Raw genomic sequence first — 26,019 nt, forward strand, 5'->3', positions numbered from 1 at the left:
GGCCCTGCCATCCTCTTCTGATCCCTGCTCACACAGGGCAGCCCCTGCCTGCCTGAGTGGACCTCTCTCTTAAACTGGAAGCAGCCTTCTTGACAGCTCCCATCCCATACGCCCTTGTTCAACAACCTGGATGTTTGGAGAGCTGGGACTGGTCTCCCTGATGAAGGGTTTCCTTATTGCTGGGAGGAAACAGGCAGGGAACACCTTGTACTAGACCACTGGCCAGCCTAACCTTCTGCCCTCCCACCCTTAGGTGTACATGAATGCTGTATGGCATGGCTGGGCCATCCCCATGTTCCTGTTCCTAGCAATTTTGAGGTTGTCCCTCAATTACCTCATCGCCAGGTAGGTGAGCTGGGCTGTGGTGTGGCTGCATTGCACATGGCTGCGCTGTGTCCCATACTGCTGAAACACAAGCCGTGTCATGTCGTGTTGTCTGTGGGTGGTCCTCTGAGAGGCTCTGGAGACTTCAGGGAGCAGGCAGTGGGTGGCTGAGCTGCAGCATCACCCCCATCCTCCTCCCTCCCTGAGGTGCTGTGTGTTTGGCAGGAAGTTCTCCCCAACCCTGGGGTGGGTGGGTGAAGCTGCAGGGCTTTGCACCCCATGAATGTCCTGATGGTTCTTGGTTGTAAGAAGGAAGCGCTGAGTGTTCTGGGTTGTACTTCCTAGGAGTGAACCTTAGCTTTCTGCCCTGGCTTGTGAAAGAGCCCTTGACTCCAAATTTCCTCTCAGCACCTCTAAAAGATTACAAGTCCACATACCAGTCTACTCCCTCCCCTTCTGGGCCTACCTTAGGAATTCATTTAAAAATTATTTTTGTAGGAAATACTGAAATGCCTTTAAAGGAGTCATAAGTCCCCATTCATCCACAGCCCTTCATCACCATTAATCCACTAAGAGGCATTGCTGATGTTAATAAAACTTTATGAACAGACCAGTCAGAGGACATAGTGAGCTCAAACAAGCATTGTGGCTACTTTAGCCAATCACAGTGCTGACCTTCTCTCTACACTCAGGGGCTGCTGTTGCATATGCCCCAGCAGAGGGGAACCAGCATGGATGACCAGTGAGGTCTCAGAGGCAAGCAGCCCAACTGCAGGAGTCTCTTCTATATGGCTAGCCCTGAAGGGGCAGATGGCCCCTACTCTAGCTTGTAACTCAGCTGGAGGCTCGATTTTTGTTCCCCGATGGTGATACTGTTTTCATGGTTTTGGTGGCTTCTGTGTTTTCAGGGGCTGGCGGATACAATGGAGCATTGTGCCGGAAGTGTCCGAAGCTGTGGTGAGTCCTGGCAGCCCATTGTCCCTCTCTCTCCTAATCAGTCAGGACTCACGACCTGGGTCCACTTTGTGGGGAGTTTAGATGAGCATTCCTGCCCTAGCAGGGTTTTTTTAGAGGAGGCCAGCCATGCTAGCCCCAAGTTTCAGGAGGCTACCCACTCAGACCCTCAGCTGTATTGTTTCACTGTTTAGAAGCAGATTGCCTTGTTCATCTGTCCTGGGGGACGTTTTCTATCTGGAATTGACATGGGGGCAATAAGTGAGCTACTATATACCCCATATAGCCTGCTGGGTAGGGAGGTGATCAGGATGCTAGACAAGAAGTCACATCTCTATCCTGGATGCTGGAACCTCTGCCTGGCCCCTGCCTGGCTTGACACTCAGTCACACTTGCTGGTTGACAAGGCCAAGGGTGCTTTGATACTACAAGAGGGTAGCTGTGACAGAGGCCACATGTCCGTCCCTCAAATCTGATTATCTAGAGGGACTGTTGGGTCTGTGGGGCAGAGGGAGGCCACAATGCCTGTGGGCACACCTGACAAACATTCTGTGGAGTACCTAGGGATTGGGGAGGTGTCCCAGGAGGCAAGCCTGTGTCTTGTCCAGCCCTGGGACTGGGAGACCCTTAGGAGATTCTTACTGAAGCAATAGAGCAGTGGTTCTCAATCTCCCTAATGCGGTGACCTTTTAATACAGCCCCTCCTGTTGTGGTGACCCCCAACCATAAAATTATTTTCGTTGCTACTTCATAACTGTAATTTTGCTACTATTATGAATCATCATATAAATATCTGATATGCAGGATATCTATGACCCCTATGAAAGGGTCATTCGGGGACACACACACACACATACCCCACCGCCGCCGCCCCAGGAATCCCAACCCATAGGTTGAGAACTACAGTAATAAAGAGTCATGTGAACTTTACACAGGCCTGGGCCTCAGTTACCCTGCCTGTCAAGGGGTGAGTGGGGGCAGTGCTGACAGGGCATACCATTGGAGTGAGCTGGGAGACTGAGTCAGAGCCTTGGTCTGCCACTGTGTCCGCTGCCCCTGGGGTAAGACAGCAAGCACAAGGGGAGATTCCACCCTTAGCCCGGCAGATCTTTGCACGCAGTCCTCCGGCTGTCTGGGGACAGCAGGGACCCGCAGATGCCTGGGGCTGGGAGCCTTCATCCTGTTTTGTCGGTAATTGTTCTGAACTGTTAAATTTCAGTGGAAAATTCTCTCTCCCCTTTGACTGAAGGAACCTGCAAAGGAAGATCTGACCGTGTCTGAGAAGTTCCAGCTGGTGCTGGATGTCGCCCAGAAAGCACAGGTACCGCCTCTGAGCTTGCCCATTAGCCCCGGATGTGCCTGTTACCCCGGTACGGGGAACCCTCACGCGTCTGCTGTAGGCTGACCTGCAGTTCTCTGCCTGTTCTAGTCAGTCATTCTCGCTCTGGTGAGATAGCAAGGGAACATGACTTCCTGATGAATCTCTGGCTGTGTGTGGATGGAGTCTTTCACTACCAGGGCTCAATACCCCTAGAATTCAGGGCTGAGCAGTCCCAGAAGTCGGGGTTCAACCTGGCCTGCCCCCTTGTTACTTCCCCTTAGCTCTAGACCAGACAACCTCAGACCTGGGGGTGGCGGGGCAGGACCACAGGGTTCTGGTGGCCCAGGGCTGTGTATTTCCCTGGAGCCCTCTAGGTGTGTCTGTGTGTCTGTTTGTGGTCACTGCGGTTTCTTCTTCACACAGAATCTCTTTGGCAAGATGGCCGACATTCTGGAAAAGATCAAGAAGTAAGTAGCTGACCCCGCAGCGAGGGTGGTGTGCACCGCCCCATCTGACCTCCACCTTCCTTTCAGCTTGTTCATGTGGGTGCAACCCGAGATCACGCAGAAGCTGTATGTCGCTCTGTGGGCCGCCTTCCTGGCTTCTTGCTTCTTCCCCTACCGCCTGGTGGGGCTCGCTGTTGGTAAGGAAAAAACGCCACTGTCTTGGGAGATGGTTAGTGGAAATGTCACACAAGGAGAGGGGAATGAGCCAGAGGGCCCACTCTTTGTCTGCATGGATATATCCCCGCTTTTCCCTCAGGCCTCTATGCTGGCATCAAGTTTTTCCTGATTGACTTTATCTTCAAACGCTGCCCGAGACTTCGAGCCAAGTACGACACACCCTATATCATCTGGAAGAACCTCCCCACCGACCCCCAGCTCAAGGAGCGTGCTGGTGCCACCGTGTCACGCAGGGTGAGTCCCCCAACCCCCAGCACCCTGAGGAAAGCGCAAGCATAACTATGAAGCTGATATGGACCCTGACCTCCTGTTCTACATCTGCTCACCGGAAGCCTGGTGTTTTCCAGATCTTACCAGCCTTTGGGATGGATGGTGGGAATGCACTGTGGAGTATTTCCCCTGTCACCACCTCCTTCATATGTCAGGGCCAGTCAGCCCTGGGAGGAGTGGGCCGGTGTGTCCTCCTCAAGGTCTTAGGTGGGTGGGGTGCCCAGGCCCAGCAGCACTCCCATGGATGTGTAAGAAGTTACATTAGAGGACGGTCTCCATGTGAGTGTTTCGTCAGGAGGGAGAGCCTCAGTGACCCCCAGCTTTCTATGGGAGTGAATTACTGAATTGAGCTAGGAAGGTCATACTCTGGGGTCCAGGACAGCATAGCTTGTTGGGAACCTGAGATCAGCCATAGGCCAGAGGCAGCCAGGCCTGGAGTAGCACTGTTGACTCTTTTCCCACAGGTAGAGGTCACCCCAGGACACAGCTTTCCTTTTGGGACAACTCGAGGACCTATTTTAGCCCTGGAGTAGCTGGGACAGGGACTTCCTAGGGCCTATGACCATGTAGCACTAGCTAGGATGTGGCTGGTACATCCTGGTGGAGGCCACCCCACCCCACTGCGTCTCTTGTATCCCATAGGCCCCATGTGTCTGGGCTGAGTTATGTTCAGCTCTTTTTACTTATAGCATCCTATCACGTGTGCCCCCTTTTTTCCTCTCGTGATGGTCACCTGTGTGTCTGTTGTTTCCTTTCTGGCCAGCTGTCAGGGCATGACAAGGTACTGTCTCTATGTGCAAGTCCCCTTGGGCCTGCTGTGAGCTGATGCTGTGGCGTTGCTGTGTTGTGAATGATTTTCTAGAGTTGTGTGGCCGGTTGACTTCTGAAACGTCAGTCTTAACTGCCCTGGTGCAGAACCCATGCTAGGCAACTTTGTCCTTGTGTTTTGTGTGCTGGGGCCCGGGCTTAGTTCCAGCCTTGTGGGCCTCGGAAGACGGTGAGCATCTCCAGGGGGAAAATGCCCACCCTGCCCACCCCACCCATCTAGCCCAGGTAGCAAGTGGAATTTATCTAGTGCAGGGCCAGCACTCAGAGGGGCCTAGGGGGGCTGCACCTCACATTTTCCAGAAAGGATAAGAACCTGTCAGTTAGTCAGTTTGCAGCTGGTATAGGCAGCGAGGTCAGTGTGTCCCGGTACCAGCAGCGGGTCCAGCTGCTTCTCCCCAGAGCCTGATCAGGACCGTGTGCCGTTGCAGCTGCAGACAACCTCATCACGGAGCTACGTCTCCAGTGCTCCAGCTGGTCTGAGTAAGGATGATGATGCCGGCCGCTTTCACAGCACCAAGAAGGGCAATTTCCATGAAATCTTCAACTTGACTGAAAATGAGCGCCCACTAGCAGGTAAGTGTGTGATGAGTCCGTGACCCAGCCAGTCATGGAGTAGATAGAAGTGGATGGGGCAGGGTCTGAGCCCAGGCAGGAGGCATGATCCCACCTCAAGGTTGAAGGAACCTTTGTGGAAAAGGCCCAGACTTACTTCCCAGGAGAGGCAACGTAGGTAGGAGTGGGGTCTTGGGTTGTTCCAGGAGTTGGGAAGAGGTATAACATCATATTTCCTGTCCTGTGTTATCTGCATAGATTCAGGTAGGCCTTCTTAAAGAAGGAATCCCCATGGAGTGGGGCTCAGCCCTGCCCACCTGCTGGGGAGCCCCATATCATTTAGCATCAAGGTGCCAGCCTGAAGCCTGTTCCTTAGCCTAGGCGTGTTCTGGCACTTTGGTTTGAGTGTACCTGTCACAGGTACCTCAAGACAGTCAGCCTTCTGGAAGAGTGTTCAGTAAGTGCCCGAGATGCATTCTGGGCTTTGGCCCCTTTCTTGAGAGTCTTTTGCATTGTTGAAGGCAGTGAGGATTCCGGCTTGGTTTGGTTACTGTGAGAGGAAGGCCGTTCCCCCAGACACTAGTGATCTCACTCTGGTAGGCCTCCCTCCCACAGCTGTGGATTCTGTGTACTCAGGGTGCTGGGGATGGAATCCAGGGCTACCCTGGGCTGGGTGAGCCACTGTGCCCCCATCAGCCCACACTTGGACCTTTTCAGATGGACCCTTGGGGGATGTGGGTCCATCTTGAACAAGTCGGTGCTGACAGGTACCAGCATAGGTCAAGGCTCAGGTATTTCCAGAGGAAGGAAATTCCAGGTCCATTTTCTCCATCAGTGTGTGAGAATGGTTGGCGCTGCTGCCTCATTAACCGAGACCGGAAGATGCCCACGGACTACATTCGGAACGGGGTTCTGTATGTGACAGAGAAGTGAGTGATGCTGTAGACTGAAGCATGACTGTCGGGGGGTGGGGGGAGTGGGAGAGGGTGCTCCCCAGGTCCCAGACACATGCCCACGTCCAGCAAGCTGGTTTTGCAGTGTTACAGCCTGACCTCTGTTCCCCACTCCACCCAGCTGTCTGGCCTTCCTGACCCCATTCCTGGAGCAGCACCCCCCTCCCGTGGGCTGATGGGTTCTCTCATCCAGGATGCTCATGCGGGGTCAAGGCTGTTCAGATGGGCAAAGGAGTATAATATCTCAGGAAAGGGACAGTCATGGCCAGTCCATGACTACTTGCTGTCTGAGGCTAGGTTGAAGGTAGCTTTGGTATCTCTCCCCTATGTGGAGATACCAAACACCTTGTCCTTGCCATGCCTCAGTACCCCCATGGGATTGGAGGGTCACCACGGGGTTAGGGTATATGGTCATCCTCATGAGGGCCCTTTACCATCCTGCCTCCCACACATGCAGCAGTAGCCAAAGCCCCAAGTTCCTTCTTCCTCATCCTGCCAAAGAAGTTGGCCCAAGAGAGCCTGGTGGGGCCTCAGGACACCTCCCTGAAACTCCCGCTGGGAATCTCCTGGCAGAGAAAGGCCGAGATGTCACACAAGGCAGGGTGTTGAGTTTCTTCCAGGTGCTGAGTGCGGTGGGTCACTGACCATCGCACGGGGCTCTGGAGGCAGTCGGGGAGGACCCTGCTTAGCAGGAGCCCCTCTGGTCTGGCTGCCATCTCGTGCCTCTGCATTTCTTCCCCACCTCTAGTTACCTGTGCTTCGAAAGTTCCAAGTCTGGCTCCTCAAAGAGGAACAAAGTGATCAAGCTGGTGGACATCACAGACATCCAGAAGGTGGGTGCCCACCCGTCCTGCCATACTTCCAGCCTGGGGGCGGAATATGATTCCAGGATCAGGGGAGATGCTATCTGGAGACTTCTTCGGGCGCTGCCGCCTGCAGTGTTGCAGCGTATCTTCCGGAAGTCTCTGCAGAGCCCTGTCCGCTTCCTTCTGAGGTAGTTGTGTACCTGGGGCCACGAGACACTCTCCCTTCTCCCACATTCCCGGGAGTTAGCAGCTGGCCCGGACACTATCATACATGCAGAAAGGGTGACGGCGAAGTATGCCTGACCTGCCATGCTCCCTCCCTCCCCTTGAGAACGGATCTCATGTAGCCCAGGCTGATCTTGAACTCGGTGTATCTTGTGCTGCTGGGACAGGGCTTTGTATGTTTTAAGCATGCATTCTACCAGCTGAGCTACGTCCCCAGCCCTCGCTGTGTCTTAAAGGGAGAGTCTGAGAAGTTTTGCCACAGACCTTCTACCTGTATCTGAGACCACCTCCACCCCCCCAAAAAAAACCAAAAACAAAAAACCAAAAAAAAAAAAACCATGGGGCTCCTGGCACAGGCACTTCTGAATGAGCACACAGAGATTTGTATCCATGGAGCGAGGCCCAGCAGTTTCCCTAGAGGATTGGCATGTGGAGTGTGCGGTGCCTGGAGGGTGCGTTCATGGGGAGTGTTGTTCTCTGGAACAGAAAGGCTCTATCAGGCATGGGGGCTAATCAGCTTCCCCAACTGAGTAGGCTGGGTGTCGGCCAGCAGCCTAGACATGAATAGTCCTAGTACTAGACAGGGTCTTCTCCCTCTGTTGCCGTGGTTCAGCCTGTGGCTTTTTTTGCTTGTTTGTTTTTTGTTTTTTTGGGTTTTTTTGAGAACACAGGGTTTTTCTGTGTAGCTTTACACCTTTCCTGGAACTCACTCTGTAGCCCAGGCTGGCCTGGAACTCACAGAGATCCACCTGGCTCTGCCTCCCAAGTGCTGGGATTAAAGGTATGCACCACCACCGCCCGGCCACCCATGGCTTTATGGTCACTCCTCCAGGTTCATTGCCAGGTAACCAGAAGGCATCCAGTCAGGGCCATGGTCATCCTAGCCTCCCCTTAGGGATCAGCCATGCTGACAGGTGGGATCATACAGACCATCAACCATCAGGAGTAGGTGAGGGATACCACAAAATCAGGAAGACACAGCTCTTTTACCTCCTGTGGCTGAGATGTCCTAGGCCTCCATGGGTCTTGGTGTCTGTGTGCCTGGCAGAGGAGAATGCCCTGGGCATGTAGGACACTGGCTTCATCCCATCCTTGGGAGAGGCTGGTGGTAATAATGGCTGTGCTTGTCTTTCAGTACAAAGTCTTGTCCGTCCTCCCTGGCTCAGGCATGGGGATTGCCGTATCAACGCCATCAACCCAGAAAGTAAGTGCCTGGCAGACGACTCCCCCCACCCCGCACTGCCTCCTTTTAGTTTGGGTAGAGGCTCCTTTCTCCCTCAGCACAGGAATCTGCTGCATGGAGTCAAGGTCCAGAAAGTTTAGCTTGGGTGGGCACCATAGTTACAGAACAGACAGGTTGGTGAGGTCCAGAAGGAATGGATCCTGCATTCATCCAAGGAGGAAAGGCTAAGTCCTCTTATAGGCTGGAGCCTTCCGGGTGAGAGAAGTATATGGTCATTTGCCTCTGCCAGGCTGCTGTCCTGATCAGACAGGGGCCATTCTAGCCCCAGCCTGGCTATGAAGCACTCACTCCCCCCCCCTCCCATTTCTTCCCACCAGCCCCTGGTGTTCGGTGCCATGGTGCACAGAGATGAAGCCTTTGAGACCATTTTTAGCCAGTACATGAAAATCACGCATGCAGCGGCCTCTGGCGGTGACAGCTAGTATTGACTGCAAGGTGTTGCTGGAATCCTTTCTAATCATTGGATAGAGGATCAGATGGGATGTCCTTGTGATCTTTGGCAATAATTCTCCTGGACTGTGGTGGCTGGTTATGGTGGCCTGGGTTCTGCAGACCCTAAGGGCTGGGACTCACAAAGGGATGGTGCTGGGCTGGCCCATGCTGAGCGCGTGAAGCACCTTCGTGGACACCTGTGGACACAGGTGGGCAGAGGATCCTCTCAACCTGTTTGAAGGATGGCACACAAGACACTCATCCTCAGGCCCTGCTAAGCACAGCTCCTCATTCTCCATCCCAGCCTGGGTAGAGAACCCAGCATCTGCCGTCCTGAGAGGCTCCATGATCCCATGACCCCTGTTCTCCAGAGGCTAGAGGCTTTATTCCATCAAAGCCATAGCTGGGAGTAGTTGTGGCCCCTTCTTGCCAGGATGGTAAGACAGAGAGAAGTGGTGGAGAGGCCCCTCTCCAGTGAGGAATGGCCAGTCATCTCACTTGGCCCTCAGACCCTCCTTCCATGCTGGACCTCCTGTGGGCACGGCAAGGCTGTGGGTAGGGCCTCTCGGGGCTTGGCATGTTTGGGGGTACCTCCCTCTCCATTTTCAGTGCCTGGGCCTGAGCTATCATAACTCATCTGGCTCATCTTGGTTTGACACTCCAGCCAAGAGACCAGGCCAGCGAGGGTCCAGAATGGCGTGTTGGCAAAAGCACACCTTTTCAACACCTTACTGCTCTTCAGGAAGGTTTTGAGGGCACTCTCCACTCCAGCTGCTGTTCAGTGAGAATCTGTGGTAGTCTGGCTGGCGTTTGGCCTCCAGGCTGCAGTCACTCTGAGTAATGGGGTGGCTTCAGGGAACTGGCCTGAGGGGCTTCCAGGGAGATAGGGGAGAGCCCTGTGTCACAGGAGACAGCTGTGGGCAGAGCCTAGAGGCTGGGGGCATGAGTTGCCCTATACCTCTAACATCTGACAGTATTCCCTCTTCCTACATGCTCAGCAAGGGCCAGGCAGACCCCACCCTACCCATGCTTCCTGCCCCATCAAAGGTAGAGACTGCAGGGGTGGGTGATCTTGCAGGCCCAGGCCTCTGAAGGGTGCAACCACCACCCCACCCGTGCATTTTCCGGGTGGATCACTCCGGTTCCTTCAGCTTGTCCTGAGCCCTTCAGGTGTCACTGAGATTGTTTTTTTGAAGAAACAGAAGATTATATTTTTTACAGAGAGCAAGCTGATTTTCTTATTTTTGTATCATTTTTCAAATGTAATTTTTACCTTTGCTCCAATCCTCATTTGTTGGTGTGGGTGTGAGGCCTGGTGGCCCGGGCTCATGACACCCCATTCCCAGGGGCTTCAGGCCACACACTGGGGTTGGGAAAGGTTTGCCAGGCAGCCAGATCAAGCACACATACCACCCCAGATGTGTAGCAAAGGCCGTACAGCTCCAACTACATGGATGGAGAAGTCTGAACATGGAGGCAGGACCCTCCTCCACCCAGGGCCGTGGCTTGGGCTCCTGTAATAAGCTCATGCTCTGAAGAGCATGGAGTATGATAAGGGGGGACCTAGTGGCATCCCCAACATGCCAGAGGGGAGGAAGCATGACATCTGACCTGTCTCTGGGGACGACTATATGGGTGATGCCCAGACATAGTAGTTAACACTTTCTGGACCCTGGCAGTGCCCAGGTTGGTGAATGATGCCACTGGGGTGCCACACAGAGGCCTTGAGCTGAATAGGGTGGAGCAAGCGGTTTAGTTTGAGTCTCTTTCTTTTGGAAAGAGAGATGAAGACTGACCATGAACCAAGGGGACAGGGCTGGGCCAGGGGCCTGTGCAGGCTCTAGGCATACTTACAGAGACACTGGAGTTTGCACTGGATTGTGTGATCTGAGCAGGTGTTTAATTTCTGACTAATCACTGACCTAGAATGTCCGATTTTGTATGTCTGAAGCTTGAGTCTGTTTTGGATCTGTACATAATTGTTATTGGTGTAACTTTTGTTCTACAAAAGGATCATATTCTATAAAGAACTGATAGGAAAAAAAATCTGTCACTTTTTTTTTTTTAAAGAAAAATCTTGTTTAGATACAAAGTCTTGTATAAATTATAATTTTTATTTAATAAACCTAAAATGCTCTGTGCTAAGGCTTGGGGGTCTCTGTTTTGGGGCAGCGTGTAGATGTTGGCTGTTGGAGGAGCTAAGTGACCCCTTCCTCACCCCCACCCCCAGGCTCACACCCCACTAGAGTCCTCATGGCCACCATTGCTGCAAGGTTCAGCACAAAACACCTGGGAGAATGAAGGCTGCACCCCCTGATGGGAAGGATGCTGGGAACAGAAGGTAGTCCCTGAGTCCCAGAAGACAGGGCAGAGGTGAAATGGCTGGCCCTGGGTATGTGAGGGGAGTTTGGACCAGGTAATGCCTTGGGATTGCGGTGTAAGTAACTTGGTCCTGCTGAGCTGTGGTCTCTGCCAGCCTGGGGTCGTGTGCAGAAGAGTCTCTGGCAACATTATGACATCGATTCAGATGCTGACATTGGACACGGGTGGGGGGGGATACAGAGAGATTGAGAATCAAACCTGGAAAGGCACACTGATGGTGCCTGGCCCCACCCCAGTAAGCAGGAGCTGCCAAGACCTCTTTGGAAGGGGGCTAGAACCAGTGTCCACTCAGGGATGTGGCCATAGGAGGTTGGGCATGTGCATGTTCTGTCCATCCACCCACATATCATCCATCTGCTGACCCATCCTTATATTCATCCATCTACCTATCCATCCTTCCATACACATAGCTTTCCTCCAACCACCCACCCATCCATATTTCTCTGTCCCACCATCCATAGCATACACTGGCATTGGTGCTGGGATACAGCACAAAGTTCCCTGGGAACTTGGCACATAGATACTCGGAGCTCTCCGGCAAGCTCACCCACTGTGATCACCCATTCTAACCACTCTCGCTCACCCTCCTTGCCCCTCTGCAGCTGTCCTTTCCTGACGTGGCATGGCCTCTCAGCTGGATAGCACCACCATGCCTAGTCCTGGTTGGGCCCCTCATCTGGTCTCCTCAGGCCAAGTGGAGTGGATGAGGGCACATGGATGCAGACTCACACATGTGCCGCCATGACCGACTGTATGGAGGGAGCCGTGGTGCTCATGCTCAGCCCAGCACAGCTGTACTTCGGGAGCACAGCTGCATCACTAAAACTAGAGACATGAAGCTGCATGTGGTGCCTTTCTTTCGGGCAAATGGCGGGACCTACTAGCTAAGTAATTATGCTATGTGAGACACATCCCAGGAGGGGACTCCTCAAATGTGAACATGGCAGCAGAGCAGTCCACGAAGGGGATGAGGGATGGGTAGATTCCTCAGGGAGGGTACAATCACTCAGTCTCTTAGCAAAGATTCATTAAACTATGTTTTCTTCTTTTTTTAAATCTGCTTGGAAAATAAGAGCATGTAAAAAAGGAGGAGGGGAAACTGCCAAATTCTGCCCAAAGTTAACTTTATTTATTTTTTGGTCATCTCAAACATATTAGATCTAATATGCCACTTGCTAATCTTGAAGCCAGCAAGATCAGGAGGCATATTGGGCCCTCCTCATGTCAGGGCTTCTGGTTCCAGGAGACCATTTTGAGGATGGAGGCAGATGCAGGGAAACTAGCCGCTCCCCGTTCCCACTGCTTAATTTTGATAAACAAGAATAAGTTACTGCATATGACTGCTGCTTAATTGTGCACCAGTGGGCCACAGAGGGAGTTAAAATGTGGACCAGACCCCCTACAGGATCCTAAGTTGCCACTGTCTAATCTCTACTCCTGTTTTTTGTTTGTTTGTTTGTTTGTTTTGTTTTTTCCTCCTATAATACCTAAGGCCTGGGGTTGGGGTATTGCATCTAAAAAGCATCATGGAGACTGTAGTCTACTGCTGGGGAATGTCAGGGGGGCCTCCCTCCCATTCTGTGCACAAGTGTCAAGGGTTATAAAGTGTCTGACACTCGTGATGCTCCATGATAGTGCCAAGGTTGAGATTCTGAACATGGCTTGCACTGCTAAGCACCATCAAAGCATCCTCTATCTAGACCCCTCCTCTAGAACTGGCAGTGGCAAGGGTGGACCAGGGCATGGGCAGCGTGTAGCAAGGCCAGTGAAGACCTGAATCTGTGGGAGAGTACAGTTCCTGAGAGCCGGGGGCACCCACAGCTGCCTCAGGTCCCGAGCCCCTCTGGAATGCCAGGGGTGAATGGACAGTGAGGTGGCCACCCAAGCGTCTACCCCGACACTGCTCCAGGGCTACCTACCTACTCCAAGAGCTGCTAGTCTGGGAACAGACCTGGATAGAAGTTGCTGGGTGCACTTACTCTTTCCATCCAGCCTTTTCACTGGACCATCAGTCATTAACTAGCACCACTACATAACTCCTTTTAACATAGTTCCTAAACATGGCCGCCTTTACAGCTGCCCCTTTGTCTGGATGGGCCTGAATGCTAAACAGAGAATTTCATGTATGCTTCAAAATGGAAGTCAACGCAAGAGCACCTAGAAACAGGCAGCCGGCAGAACTCTGTACTGGCTAATGGGACCTGCCTGTGATGCACGCTTTCCCCAATACAGAACCTAAAACCTACTCTTGTAACAGCACCCCCTCCCCCTTTGCAAGCCAAGTTTAAGCCGCATGTTCTTGAATTTCACTTAAAATAAAACCCTTGTGCACACTTCTCAGATACATCAATCTGGAGACACAGCACAGGCCGTACGTAGTGTGGCTGAGAAGCTCCGGGTCAGGAATGCCTTCCGAGGAAACTGGTCATGAGCCCCGGGTTTCAGCCAGAGCAGCTGGCAGTCTCCTCATGGAGACAAAGCAAGTAGCCAAGGCATGGATTAGATACCCTTCTGATAGACAAGGAGAAAGCTGTCGATAAATACATGGAAGAGAACCCACGGTGAGGGAAGAATGGACATGGACCCTGGGAATAGACACAGGGCTTGCACCAAAGTACCTAGGGGAGACCTGGGATAACCCACCATCCCACTGGTGACACTCAGGTTGAGGTGGTCTAGAATCTCCCAAATACCCTCTGTGCATACCAGTTGCCCTCTGCCCACCCCAACCCCCCAAAGCCCAGCTGTGCCAAGTGCTTTGATTCCAAATGGAGGCTCCTTTTGGCCAGTGATTCACAGACTTCCCTGGCCAGAGTATGCGGGCTACCAGGGTTGACAGAACGGAACTTCCAGTGGGTACTTTGCTGGATTGTTTCACAGGATGCAGCTGTGATGGCAGCCGAGGTGGGAAAGAATCCTGAGGATGAGACGTCACCCTGGGTGTCTTCTTGCAGTGACATGGCCTCGCTCTGGAGGCACAGCTGTGCAGAGGACCTCACTGTGTCGAGTCACAGTTGTGGCATACAGCAGGGACCACATAGCAACATCCTGATCATAAGTGAAGGTTGGCATAAAGTGAAGGCAAAGAGAGCCATCTACTTTCCCAAACCTGGTCACGAACAACTCCAGAGAAAGTCTCACAAAGGGATCAGAGTGACTGGGTCATTACCCGTGTGTCCAGATGGTGTAACCTGATTCCTGGGAAGTATTCATATTATGATGTCCCTAAAATTATTGCAGTATAGCCACGAAAGGGCTGTCTTGAAGTTTGCGTGGTCGGCATGGCAAGCCAACGCCCCAAACCAGCGAGTGCCATTTGCTGAGAACAAGTTATGTGAAAAGCGACTCAGATGCACATAGAACTGAGGCGAGAGTGCCAGTTATGTATACGGAATTGTTGACAAAGCTGTCTTTTCTAAAACCAAGATTTACCTATCAAAAATAAATTTCTAAATTTAAATGGATATATCAACATAATTAGTCTGTCGAAATTTTCTTAGGTAATTTTCGCACTCCCCAAGCTCAAAGGTCGACTTCTCAGCTTTGGGATTCTTGCTTAGGACTTTTCTTCGATTCCCCGAGCAAAGAGGCGCACCAGCTGGCAGTGAACCCTGCAGAGACAAACAGCTGCGTTTAAACTCCACATGTGTTCCATCGTTCACAGCTGACCTGAGCCCCACACCTCCCAGAATCTTAGAGTTCTCCCTTAGTCTCCGAATGTGCACAACACTAAATCAATAAGTCTGTTGTCGAAAGACAACTTGCTTTATTCTTTCTATGGGGAAAGACTTTGCTCTCTTCTATTGGCTTCTATTCCAATACCACATGTTGAGGAAGAAATGCTGCCCCCCCCCCACACACACACACCAGCAACGGTGGGCATGTGAGTGAGCCTCCCCTTGGCTAAGAGTGACTCTGAGCTCCCATTGGGGATCTAGGTGGCTGAATGAGCAAAGTCACTAAGAGCCAGCCAGCTGGCTCTGGGCTCTTGTCCATGTCCTTGTTGGTCACCAAGGCTGTGTGGCCTCTACAGGCCCCTCTGAGACTTCATTTCCCTCTTTTCCTGATAGCTTCACGATGTTCTTCCCAACACCTCTGACTCCTGCCTGGTGCTGCTCATTCCTACCTTGTGCAGAGGCCAGATACTTTGTGGTGGATTTGGGGGAACCCAGGACTTAGGAAGTACCCATGACGCCAGTTACTTTTGATTATTCTTCTAACTAAAGAGAGGGGGTGGTGGTGTGAATATGACAGAGACCAGGGGCAGATTGCAGAGTACAGGAGAGAAAGAGATCAGAACAGAGGAGGCTCAAAGCCCCACGGATACGTCTGCAAATCACAGTACCACAAAGTCAGCACCCGCCCGTTAGCGTTCAGACCCGCCCCTTGGGCACCTGGCCAATACGCAGCCAATACCTTGGCCCACTCAGGGTCCTGACATCATGTGCTCATTGCTCCATGGTCTCTTTTATAAAAAGGCGGGGCCATTGATTTGCTCTCTCCCTCTCCTCTCCCCTCCCCCCTTCCTCCCTCCTCTCTTCTCCCCCTCTTTTCTCCGTCTCTCCCCCATACCCCTACAAGGTCACATCTGCAACTCCTTCCCCCATCCCCCACACCCCGTCCGCCTCCTTTTCTTGTCTTCTCTCCTCAGCTCCCTTCCCTCCCTTGCCCCTAATAAAACTCTGCACGTGAGTGTGGTCTGTATGGTGTACCTTTCTCCATGGCTCCCACCTGAGCACCAGAGGCCGTTTTTTTTTTTTTTTTTTTTTGTTTGTTTGTTTTTGTTTTTTGTTTGAGCTGAGGATCAAACCCAGGGCCTGCTAGGCAAGCGGCTCTACCACTGAGCTAAATCTAAATCCCCAACCCCGGGGATTTTGTCTTTAAAAATACAACACCTGCCCCATGCAAACTTCAGACCACACAGCTTCCACGCCTGGGTTAACAATGCCTCTTGTTTTCTGCCACAAACCCCAGGGAGCTCACTTTGGCAGACACAGCATTCCTGTGACAGAGAGTCTGGGCAGGTGGCGGGGGTCTTGCCCACTCACCTGACCTCGATGGCAGGGCTGTACAGGATCTCCCCATCACAGTTCCAGGAGCTTCTAGAGGTTGAACAGCTGCAAATGGGGCTGTCGTTGCAGATCTGCCCAAACGGCTGCTTCCCGTGTTCCTTCAGGTCACTGTCCTCGTCTTCCACGTGCTTCGACGTGAACTGGAATTTCTTGACTCGATAAACTTCAACGAAAGTGAAGTCGAACTGCCGAGGCAAACATGGCAGCCAGTCAGTGAGACCAGCCCTCCAGCTCTGCTGCCTCAGCCAGCCGGGACTCGTGGTCTTGTGAAGACACATAGAGTAGTGTCTCGGAGCCACCAGTCTATGTGTGACAGCTTATAGACAGCATGTGTACTACCATCCCAGGAGCTCCAGACAACTGCTGATACCTTTGACATCTCGAGTCTGAGGCTAGGGAGATGGCGCAGAGGTTAAGAACCCAGACTGCTTTTCTAAAGGACCCAAGTTTGGTTCCCAGCACCGACAGCAGGTGGCTCCCAGGTATTTGTAACTTCATCTCCAGGGGGATCCAACACTTCTGGTCTCCACAGACATCTGCACTCGTGTGCATGTACCCACAGACAAAGACACACACGATTTTTAAAAATCCTCCACAGATATGAGTCCTTGAAAGAACCCTGTGGTGCATTAGTGGTGATTTGCAGAATTCTCTACTTTTAAAAATAAATTATTTAATTGTATGTGTGTGGGGGTGTGTGCTTTGCCTGCATGTATGTCTGTGTACCATGTGTTTGCCTGATGCCCATGCAGGCCAGAAAAAGGCATTGAGTACCCTGGAACTAGAGTTACAATTGAGAGCCATCATGTGGGTGCTGGGAATTGAACCTGGGTCCTCTGCAAGGACTACCAGTGCTCTTAAAACTGCTGAGCCATTTCTCCAGCCCCTAGATTTATATTTTAAAATGAAATTTACATGAAGGAACCAATAAGGAGGCTAACGAGTGAGATAACGTATCCAAAAATCTTCTTTCCTTGGAGTTGAAAACGGAGCCTACAAACTAGCACAGCAGGAATTGCCCAAATGTAATTGACCTTGGGGCAAGAGTGCACCTCACCTGATCATCCTGGTTGGTATGCCGGACCAGAAACCTCAGGAAGTTGAACCTGGAGCACTTCCGGATGAGGATGAGGTCGGAAGATCCATCTCCCAAATGGGCAGCCGGGGACAGGCCCCCAGGGCTCCGGGGACAAGCACAGGACATGTTGGTGGCATTGATAGCCAGGAACTTCCCACACACCACCTGCCACTCTTCCATTTCCTCTGGGAAAGACAGAGGATGGGCGCCGTGGTCAACATGGTGCCGAGGCAGCTCACAGCCTCAAGAGATAGTACCTGTTCTCTCTCTTGCTGTGATTCTTGGCTTTCATTTCGGCCCGATGACATATGCCATGGAACTACCCACTCACTTTAGGACCCGAGCGGATCATTTCCCTATTCCCCATAAGAGCACTTTCGGACAGCAGTTTAACAAGGGTGAGCAGACTGTTGTGGAATATTATTTTAACTGGGCAAAGAGGTGTTACATTTGTGTATGCTGAGGGCTATTACTTTAACTGTGTAAAGGTGTGTTACATTTGTGTATGCTGCATTTGTTGACCGATGTAAGGGTGTGTGTTTAATTATGTAAAGATGTGTTATGTTTGTTTTGCCTTCCCTGCCTAAGGCACCTGATTGGTCTAATGAGAGCTGAACATCCAATAGCTGGGCAGGAGAAAGGATAGGTGGGGCTGACAGGCAGAGAGAATAAATAGGAAGAGAAATCTAGGCACGAGAAAGAGAGAGAAAGAGAGAGAGAGAGAGAGAGAGAGAGAGAGAGAGAGAGAAGAAGAAGAAGAAGAAGAAGAAGAAGAAGAAGAAGAAGAAGAAGAAGAAGAAGAAGAAGGAGAAGAAGAAGGAGAAGAAGGAGGAGGAGGAGGAGGAGAAAGAGGAAGAGGGAGAAGGAGAAGAAGGAGGAGGAGGGAGAGGGAGAGGGAGAGGGAGAGGGAGAGGGAGAGGGAGAGGGAGAGGGAGAAGGAGAAGGAGAAGGAGAAGGAGAAGGAGAAGAAGAAGAAGAAGAAGAAGAAGAAGAAGAAGAAGAAGAAGAAGAAGAAGAACAAGGGAGAAAGAGGCAGAGACACACCCAGGGCCAGAAACCAGGCAGCCAGCCACGAGAGTAATGAAAGAAAGATATACTGAAGGAAGAAAGGTAAACTGCTCTGGGGGAAAGGTAGATGAAGAGAAACAGGTTAATTTAAGTTAAAAGAACTAGCTAGAAACGAGCCTAAGCTAGGCCGAGCATTCATAACTCATAAGAAGTCTCTGTGCTGTGATTTGGGAGTTGGTTGGTGGCCCAAAAGGAGAAGCCTGGTGCAGCAGCAGACCTCTGCAGGGGTTAATCTGGCCTAACATCTCTCTTTATACGGCTTACAGGCCAAGAATGCTTGCCATAGATTTGAATAGTCTAAAAAAATGAAAAGAACAATAGCTTGTATGGGAAAGCGACACAAAACTCCAATCTCAGAGGTCATAGACACACCCACTGTAGCTGTCATTCTTGCTGGGTAGAGATGTGACAAAGGCCTTTGGTGACTATAGCAGAAGGCGCTCATTCAGCCAAGCCCAAGCAGGGTATTGGGCAATCCCTGCTCCATAGTAGCTGGAACAGCAGCAGCTTTGGCTCTGGTCAGCCTTGTGACAGCCACTGAAGGCCTTTCCACAAATATCTAGGTTCCCTGGCATCTCCAAAGCTGCAATGACTCAATGCTGCCGAGAGCTAGAGATAAAACTGATACAATCTAACTAGGAGAAGAGGGAGATAGGCTGGACCCCTAGAGGTGGCCGGGCACTGAGAGCCCCACACAAGAATACACTCGCAGTGATTACCAGCGTTCTCCAGGCCGTACAGGGCTTTCTTCTGCTCTTCTTCCAGCTGCTGCTTGCTCTGCCTGCACACGAAGCACCTGCAAGACAGCGTGGGCACTGCGCCTCTAGTGCATGTATTGAGCACACTTCAACAGCGAAGCCCCTGGTCTCCACACACAGAAAAACATTTAAACTCTTTTCACATAAGGAAAGGCTCGAGTTTCAAAGGCTTCTCAACAGAAATTCTTTATCCTACTATTTTTGAATTCTCTCAAGATTAGACCGAAATTCACACCTGTCAGTCAACAAGCTTCTTTCTCCAAGGCTTGCAAACGTCTCTAGGACAGGCTTACCTGCCTAGCTTGGGACGCATCAATGGGGATGTGAAAAATCCACCAAGCAGCCTTAGAGTGCAAACGCCCTTATCTCAGGTAACAAGTGTGATGAGCCTATGCTTCGGTCAGTAAGTAACTCAGAGCTGAGCCATTCACTTAGTGCATATTTCTCATCTAGGTGAGGGTGTGGCTGGTCTAGTTTATTGGACCTGTGCCTTGAGTCTGCACCATGGGGAGAACGTAGCTGCTATGCACATCGCCAGGATGGAGATGCTGAGCCAGCTCTTCTGGAAGCATCTGTGAACTGGGAAGCCCCACACAAAACTTAAGAGTCTTCCCTCTGTGTTTAGAAAGTCCTTCTGCTTCCACTGTCCTAACAGGAACAGGCTCCCAAACAGCCCTGCATAGGTCAAGTAATTTACAACGGAAACCCATGCAGAAATGCACCTGCTTACCCGGCCCGGCAATGTTTCTTGTCCCGTGGAGATCCCACGGTGTGCTGTGCAGGAAGGAAGGACACTGTACCTTCATAGTACTGATGAGAGAGAAAGGTCTTCAACCCTGGAGAAAAGAGCAGTCGAGAAAGAATACCCATGTGTCAGTGCCTGGTTACCAAGTGTCCTTACACACATACCACCGCCGCCACCACCACCAGCTCAGCAGTCAAGAGCACTGGTAGTCCTTCCATAGGACCCAGGTTGGAGTCCCAGAACCCACACAGTGGCTCACAACCATATGTAATTTCAGTTCCAGATCTGACGCCCTCTTCTAGCCTCCATAGGCACCAGACATATATGTAATGTGCAGACACAAAGTAATTTTTCTTAAAGACTTATTTATTTATTATGTATACAGTATTCTGTTTGTATGTATGTCTGCACACCAGAAGAGGGCGCCAGATCTCATTTAGATGGTTGTGAGCCACCATGTGGTTGCTGAGAATTGAACTCAGGACCTCTGGAAGAGCAGTCAATGCTCTTAACCTCTGAGCCATCTCTCCAGCCCCAAAATAAACTTTTAAAGAAGAGAGAGAAGACAGGAAGCTGACTGGTCTGCACGAGGCAGGAGGGCCCTTGCATACAACATTGCTCCTGTACCAGTTGGCATTGCTACTGTACAGAAGGAGATGCAGATTCTGGCCTCCCAACAAAAACTGCTGGTGAGAGGTGTGGTCAGGATTTAGGCCACATATCCAGGCTGCCTTCAAGTTGCCAAAGCAGGGTGCTTGGCAGCAGTGACCTTGCATGAACTCAATGATGTGGCCTGATGGCTCAGGGTCTCTACCACCCTTCTTCAACGTGGTCGGCAATGCCCCCTGCCTCCTGTGTGCTTAACCCCCACCAGAGTCGTCATCACCCACAACATTAGGGGGTCTCCTGGGTGAATTTAGGACCAAGGTCACAGTGGTACTGCCTGCCTCCTAAAGGGCGTACTGTGCGGTGCCATCCATGGTACCAGCTGCATGGTGCATGTCAGGTTGAACAAGGCCGACAGGCTGGACCAATGGGCCTCTGATAGCAGGAGTGGGCAGGAGGCATAGGGGAGTCCAGGGATGTCCCAGGGTGACTACCTGCTCTGGGACTAGCTGGGCTTGCTGTGGCCCTGCACATGTCTTTGTCTAGTCTATGTGTGCTGTGATGTGTGGCCTTGAGAAGTCCACCCCATCTAAACCCTAGTATACTAAGCCCTTCCATTCCACACAGGGGCCAGGCTCCACTTCATCATAGCCTCGCCTACAAGGCCACAAGCCTCCCCTGGGGAGGAAGGTCCTGGTTCCTTCCCACCCTATTCAGGTGCTTGTCCCCTATGCTAGGGCCTGGGTGCAGAAAGCATGCCAGGGGGAGCTTTGTGGAGAATGGCTCTGGATCATGGGGCGTCTGTGGCCTCTACCTGCATATCAGCACCTCTTTCTCTTTCCACTTACTCCCTGTGGGCCCCAGGAGATGTCCAGTGTCCAGCGCCCTGGAGGCACTGACCCACAGTGAGCAGGCTGGTAGTTGTGTGTGGTATGCAACCCTGAGCTCTAATAGGACACTGGGGACAGCAGTCTCATCACAAGCAGAAACCTCTTTCCAAACCCTAGGTTCCCACCTCAGCTGCCGTCAGCCAGCCCTGGCATGTCCGAGAGTCCAGGACATAAAGCTCTCAGCTGCCCAGCACAGTGGACACTTTCCATCTCACTGCAGCCAAACACCAAAGTCAACTGGCGTGGTGTGCGCTAACACCCTCAAGTGGCCCTTTCAGGACTGTAATGTGGTGGGAACAAAGACCAGGAGAGCTGCTCCACCTGAGGGGAAGATGGGGCTTCTCAGATGTGTTCTGAGAGGAATGAGAAGGAAGGCACCAGCCAGAGGCTCTGGACCATCAGGAGCTCCCCATCCCAAAGATGGGGGCAGGCGTAGTATTTCAATATGGAAATGGTCACAGTTTGCCCAGCACCCAGAGCCCGTCTCTTCCAAAGGGCTGGGTATATATATATGTTGTACCTTTGCCACACCAGTGTCTAGGTTGCCTTCCTTCCTCTCACGAGGAAAGAGGTGGGTTCTGGTGCTCAGAGTCGTTAAACTATACAGTTTTGCCAAAGGCAGACCATACAGAACAGGGCCCAGATAAGGGATCCACCTGGACCACCAGAATACCACGCCCTGCATTTCACATTTTTTCCCCTAAGCTCCTCTCCTTGGCACTTTAAATCCGATGGGGGTGGGAGGAGTACCCACCCACTACCTGAAACCAGCAGGTGGTAACTTGGGGTGCAGCCTGAAGCTGATGAGCATTTCTTGTTCATCCTAGCTTGGTGACTAGGTAAGAGGGGACATGGCTAGGACTGGGGACCTATCTGCATCCCCAGGGCACTGTGTGCAGGTCTGCCCCACTCCAGCTGTACTTTGGGAAGGCCCTGGGTGAGGTTTGGGCTCTAACAAGCCTCCCAGAGACACTGATGCCTACCTCCTCTGAGAGCCAGTGACACCAAACCTGGGCAAGCCATGTAAGCATACTGCCTGCTGTCTCAACTGTGAAATGGGGACTGAGTCCCTGCTGCACAACAGGAGGGTAGGGAGGAAGGGGAACGCCGGTCCAGTCCTCCCCCTCCCTGCTGGAGTTCCACTGGAGCAGATGCAGACCTCAGACCTCTCCTGTCCCGGTCAGTTACGCATGCTCACGGGTGTAGCTGGACAGCTGATGGCTGCTACTGTAGAAGAATGTGCATTTGTGGGGAGGGAGGAAGTGGACCTGAGTCTGAAGGGCAGATGCCCAGGGCTGCTGCACTTCTTCATAGCGAACCTTCCTCCCATCTCACCTGCTGTGCTCAGGGTGACGGGGAATCTGTGAAAACACCTGCCTTGATCTCTTGGGTTAGTACCACCTACATGCGACAGATGATAAAGCCAAGCAAGCTCCCTCCCAGTCCACAGGGTCTCCTTCAGTCTAATTCTGACACATGCTGCTGGGACTCTGGGGGTCGAGGGGGGGGGGTAGGGGGGAACGACACGATCTGGGTCACCACAGCCAGATTCAGGGTCATGCCCCCATTCTGAAAAACAAGGCCCAGGTCCATCTCTGGGGGCACTGTGTGGATTGGCACACTGTCTGTGGACTCAGCATACCTGAGAAGTCATATCTGACGAGGCCCATCCACCGTTTCTTTTCACTGTCCTTGATTAAGTCCCCATAGAAGCCGTAGCCCAGCAGGGACACGGAGTACCGCAGCAATGTGTTATTGTGATGCACAGAGGAGACGTCTATGGCCAGTGAGTCCCCTGTGGGAGAGGAGAACCATCAGGGAGCCCCGTCCCCACTCTGACCTCCTCTGCCCTGCCTCCACATACACAGGAGGTGCCTGCCTGTTGCAAACACAAGACAATTGCTCCGTGTGGCAATCTGGGTGGCAAAACTCAGATGTGACAACAGTTATCTGGCTGGGACATCTGTCACGCCATCACACACACCAGGGTGGATTTGGCTTATCTGGCTGGTTAGGTGGGTGTCCCCTTCCTTATTGCTTCACCTGCATCCCTCCCAGTCAGTCGGAGAGGACAACCTCCCTGGGTAGAGGAGGACCATTCTTGGGCCCAGGGTACATGCCGGAACCTCTAAACAAGCTCTCCAATGACAAGTTTGGGCTCCTATTTCCAAGCAAGGTCTGAGCACTGTTCTGAAGGAACAGGACAGAACGTGCCCAGGAGGGCTGTCCATGTCACCATGTTACCATGGACAGAGAGAAGAGCAGGCTTGGGGTGGAAAACAGGTACATGACACTTAAAACACTAAATCTGCCAAGTGTGGTGGTGCACACACCTGCAATCCCGCACCCAGGAGGCCGAGGCAAGGGATCGTGAATTTGAGGCCAGCCTAGGTGATATAGAAAAGGCTTGTCTGGAAAAAAAGATTATACTTGGTAGCTGGTGGTGGTGACACATGCCTTTAATCCTAGCACTTGGGAGGCAGAGCCAGGCGGATTTTTGTGAGTTCAAGGCCAGCCTGGTCTACAGAGTGAGTTCCAGGACAGGCGCAAAGCTACACAGGGAAACCCTGTCTCAAAAAAACAAAAACAACAAAAACAAAAACAAATTATACTTGGGAAGCAGAGGCAGGTAGATCCCTGTGAGTTTGAGACTAGTCTGGCCAACGTAGTAAGTACCAGCCAGCTGGAACTACTACATGTTGAGACCCTGTCTCAAAAACAAACAAACAAACAAAAACAAAAACAAAATGAAAAACACCACCCAAAGCAATAATACAATCCCAAGTGGTTATTTTAAAATAAAGCATTTCCATGGCTGCAAGTAAAAATGGCCCTGTAAAGAGGGATGGTGTAGGCAGGGACACCAGCCATTTCTCAGAAGCCCCACAGCTTTTCCCCTGGGGGGTTTCTCACTTGGGACTGGAGCAGGGGCTGGGTGTGTCTGTCACTCAGAGGAGTAACTCAGCCTGGAGCCTTGCAGGTGTTTTGCAATGGGGATTAGTCCTGGCAGCCAGCCAAGGGAGGAGAGCAAGGAAGAACATAAGACAGTGGGGCCACATGACACTAGCTGGGGCCTGGGGTCTGTGCAGGGGGCAGCCATATGTGTAAGACAGGACTTGGGGCTGGAGAGCTGACTCACTGGTTAAGAGCACTTGTTGTTGTTGAGAAGGACCTGGATTCGATTCCCAGCACCCACATGAAGGCTCACCTCCTCCTCAGGGACTCTCATACACGTGGTACACAGATGCACACACACAGGCAGAACACTCACATATATAAAATGAAATACAAAAACTTAGGAAAATAAGCCTGGGCTCACCAACAATGATGTGCAGGGCTGAAGTCTCTGCATCATTTGTGCCCACTGTTGAGTAACACACACAATCCGTGGACCCTGCAAGGAGGACAGGAAAGCTCTTAGTGCTAATGCAACTGTCCAAAACTGTAACTGACTTCCGCTCAGCTGATCTTGCCCATCTGTGACCCTGGAACAGCTAGAGAATAAAAAGAAAAAAGAATTTCACCCGAAAAATGAAGGTTGAAAATACTGAAAGTGGCCTTATGGTAATGCATCCCTCCATGAAGTGGCCTGTAGCATACCCGGACATAGAGAGCATCCTGAACCCTCTTGGAGCTTCTAAGAGACGTCCGCAATGCAGGCAGCCACTTCCCTCCCTTGTAAAGCTCTGGAAGGTATGTGGCCCCTGCCCACATCTGTGTAGCCGCCAGTAGTGCTGCCCAGCCCAGCCTAGACCTTGAGAACAACGGGCGTCCTGCACAGAGCATCGTCATGGGGAAGTACACGGCAAACAGAGTGAACTGTGAAAGTTTTAGTTTTTATTGCCAACTTGGCACAACCGAGAGTCACCTGGGAACCTCAATTGAAGAACTGTCTCAGTCAGACTGACCTGTGGCCATGTCTGTGAGAGGTTACCTTGACTGATGTGGGAGGATCCAGCCCCACTGTGGGTGGTCCTATCCCTAGGCAGGTGGGCCTGGGCTGGATAGGAAAGCTGGCTAAGCATGAGCCAAGGAACAAGCTAATTAGCAACATCCATGGTTTCTGCTTCAGTTCCTGCTTGAGTGAGTGCCTGCCCTGACTTTCCTTAATGATGGGAAGTGTAAGCTGAATAAACCCTTTTCTCCCTAAGCTGCCTTTGGTGACAGTGTGTTACCACAGGAACAGAGAAGTAACTAGAACTAGAGCCTGAGACGATTCCAGCTTTGCTGGAGCACGGTCCCCATCCTTTCTGCTGGGCGCACAGGGGAGAGTCTCATATCCCAGGTCCCTGGCCCCGCCTCCCTTGCTCAGCCTGACTGGCTTCTACCCTTGCCCCAGGTGATCATGATTGCACTAAATGGTCAATTCCCTGAGAACTTTCCTTGACATCAAGGCTGAGGGGCAAACGTGTTCAGCAGCTCATGCCCACCCCCACCCCTATTGCACTGTCCTGCAGTCCCCACTGTGGCGTCAAGTGAGACTCTGCTGCCTGTGTGCTGCTCAGCGTGGGAGATGTCGCCTGGCTGAAACAGAGCTGGGCAGAAGTCGGAGCTGCACCATTTGAGCATTCTACCAAAGGAACTCATTCTGTGCTTTAATGAAGTGAAAGAAGAAACATCAGACTTCTGAACGGGCTGGATCCAGCGGAGGTCACACAAAGCTGTTGTTTCAGATTTCCTCCCCGAGGACAAGCGGTTCACACGTCCACTTGTCCATTTGCCGTGCTGCCGTGAAGAGGCTGGATGTGGCTCTGAGGGCTTTCATTCACCACCCTGCTGACACGGCCAGGCACGACCTTAGCACTGAGGGCCAGGTTGAAAAGAATGAT

General features: G+C 51.9%; 2 protein-coding genes across 5 annotated transcripts in view; one reads left to right on the forward strand and one right to left on the reverse strand.

The window, feature by feature from the left end:
• Gramd4 (GRAM domain containing 4) overlaps positions 1-10,671 on the forward strand; it is a 79,867-nt gene extending 69,196 nt beyond the window's left edge. For all 4 annotated transcript variants that reach the window (XM_036208582.1, XM_036208585.1, XM_036208583.1 and 1 more), the window contains exons 9-19: positions 254-345; positions 1,233-1,281; positions 2,528-2,599; positions 3,023-3,066; positions 3,133-3,242; positions 3,362-3,516; positions 4,809-4,953; positions 5,768-5,861; positions 6,634-6,718; positions 8,052-8,120; positions 8,477-10,671. In XM_036208582.1, the coding sequence (XP_036064475.1) occupies positions 254-345; positions 1,233-1,281; positions 2,528-2,599; positions 3,023-3,066; positions 3,133-3,242; positions 3,362-3,516; positions 4,809-4,953; positions 5,768-5,861; positions 6,634-6,718; positions 8,052-8,120; positions 8,477-8,581 (1,020 nt within the window). In that variant the 3' untranslated portion in view covers positions 8,582-10,671. The remainder of the gene's footprint in view (positions 1-253; positions 346-1,232; positions 1,282-2,527; positions 2,600-3,022; positions 3,067-3,132; positions 3,243-3,361; positions 3,517-4,808; positions 4,954-5,767; positions 5,862-6,633; positions 6,719-8,051; positions 8,121-8,476) is intronic.
• A 1,409-nt stretch (positions 10,672-12,080) lies between these two features.
• Positions 12,081-26,019, reverse strand: part of Cerk (ceramide kinase) — a 45,983-nt gene continuing 32,044 nt past the window's right edge. Inside the window, exons 7-13 of the mRNA XM_036208586.1 lie at positions 24,510-24,584; positions 22,833-22,985; positions 19,680-19,785; positions 18,911-18,987; positions 17,103-17,308; positions 16,022-16,230; positions 12,081-14,584 (exon numbers count right to left, since the gene is read on the reverse strand). Of these exons, the coding sequence (XP_036064479.1) occupies positions 14,530-14,584; positions 16,022-16,230; positions 17,103-17,308; positions 18,911-18,987; positions 19,680-19,785; positions 22,833-22,985; positions 24,510-24,584 (881 nt within the window). The 3' untranslated portion in view covers positions 12,081-14,529. The remainder of the gene's footprint in view (positions 14,585-16,021; positions 16,231-17,102; positions 17,309-18,910; positions 18,988-19,679; positions 19,786-22,832; positions 22,986-24,509; positions 24,585-26,019) is intronic.

This window comes from Onychomys torridus, chromosome 16 (genome assembly GCF_903995425.1).
Source record: "Onychomys torridus chromosome 16, mOncTor1.1, whole genome shotgun sequence".
NCBI classification, from domain to species: domain Eukaryota; kingdom Metazoa; phylum Chordata; class Mammalia; order Rodentia; family Cricetidae; genus Onychomys; species Onychomys torridus.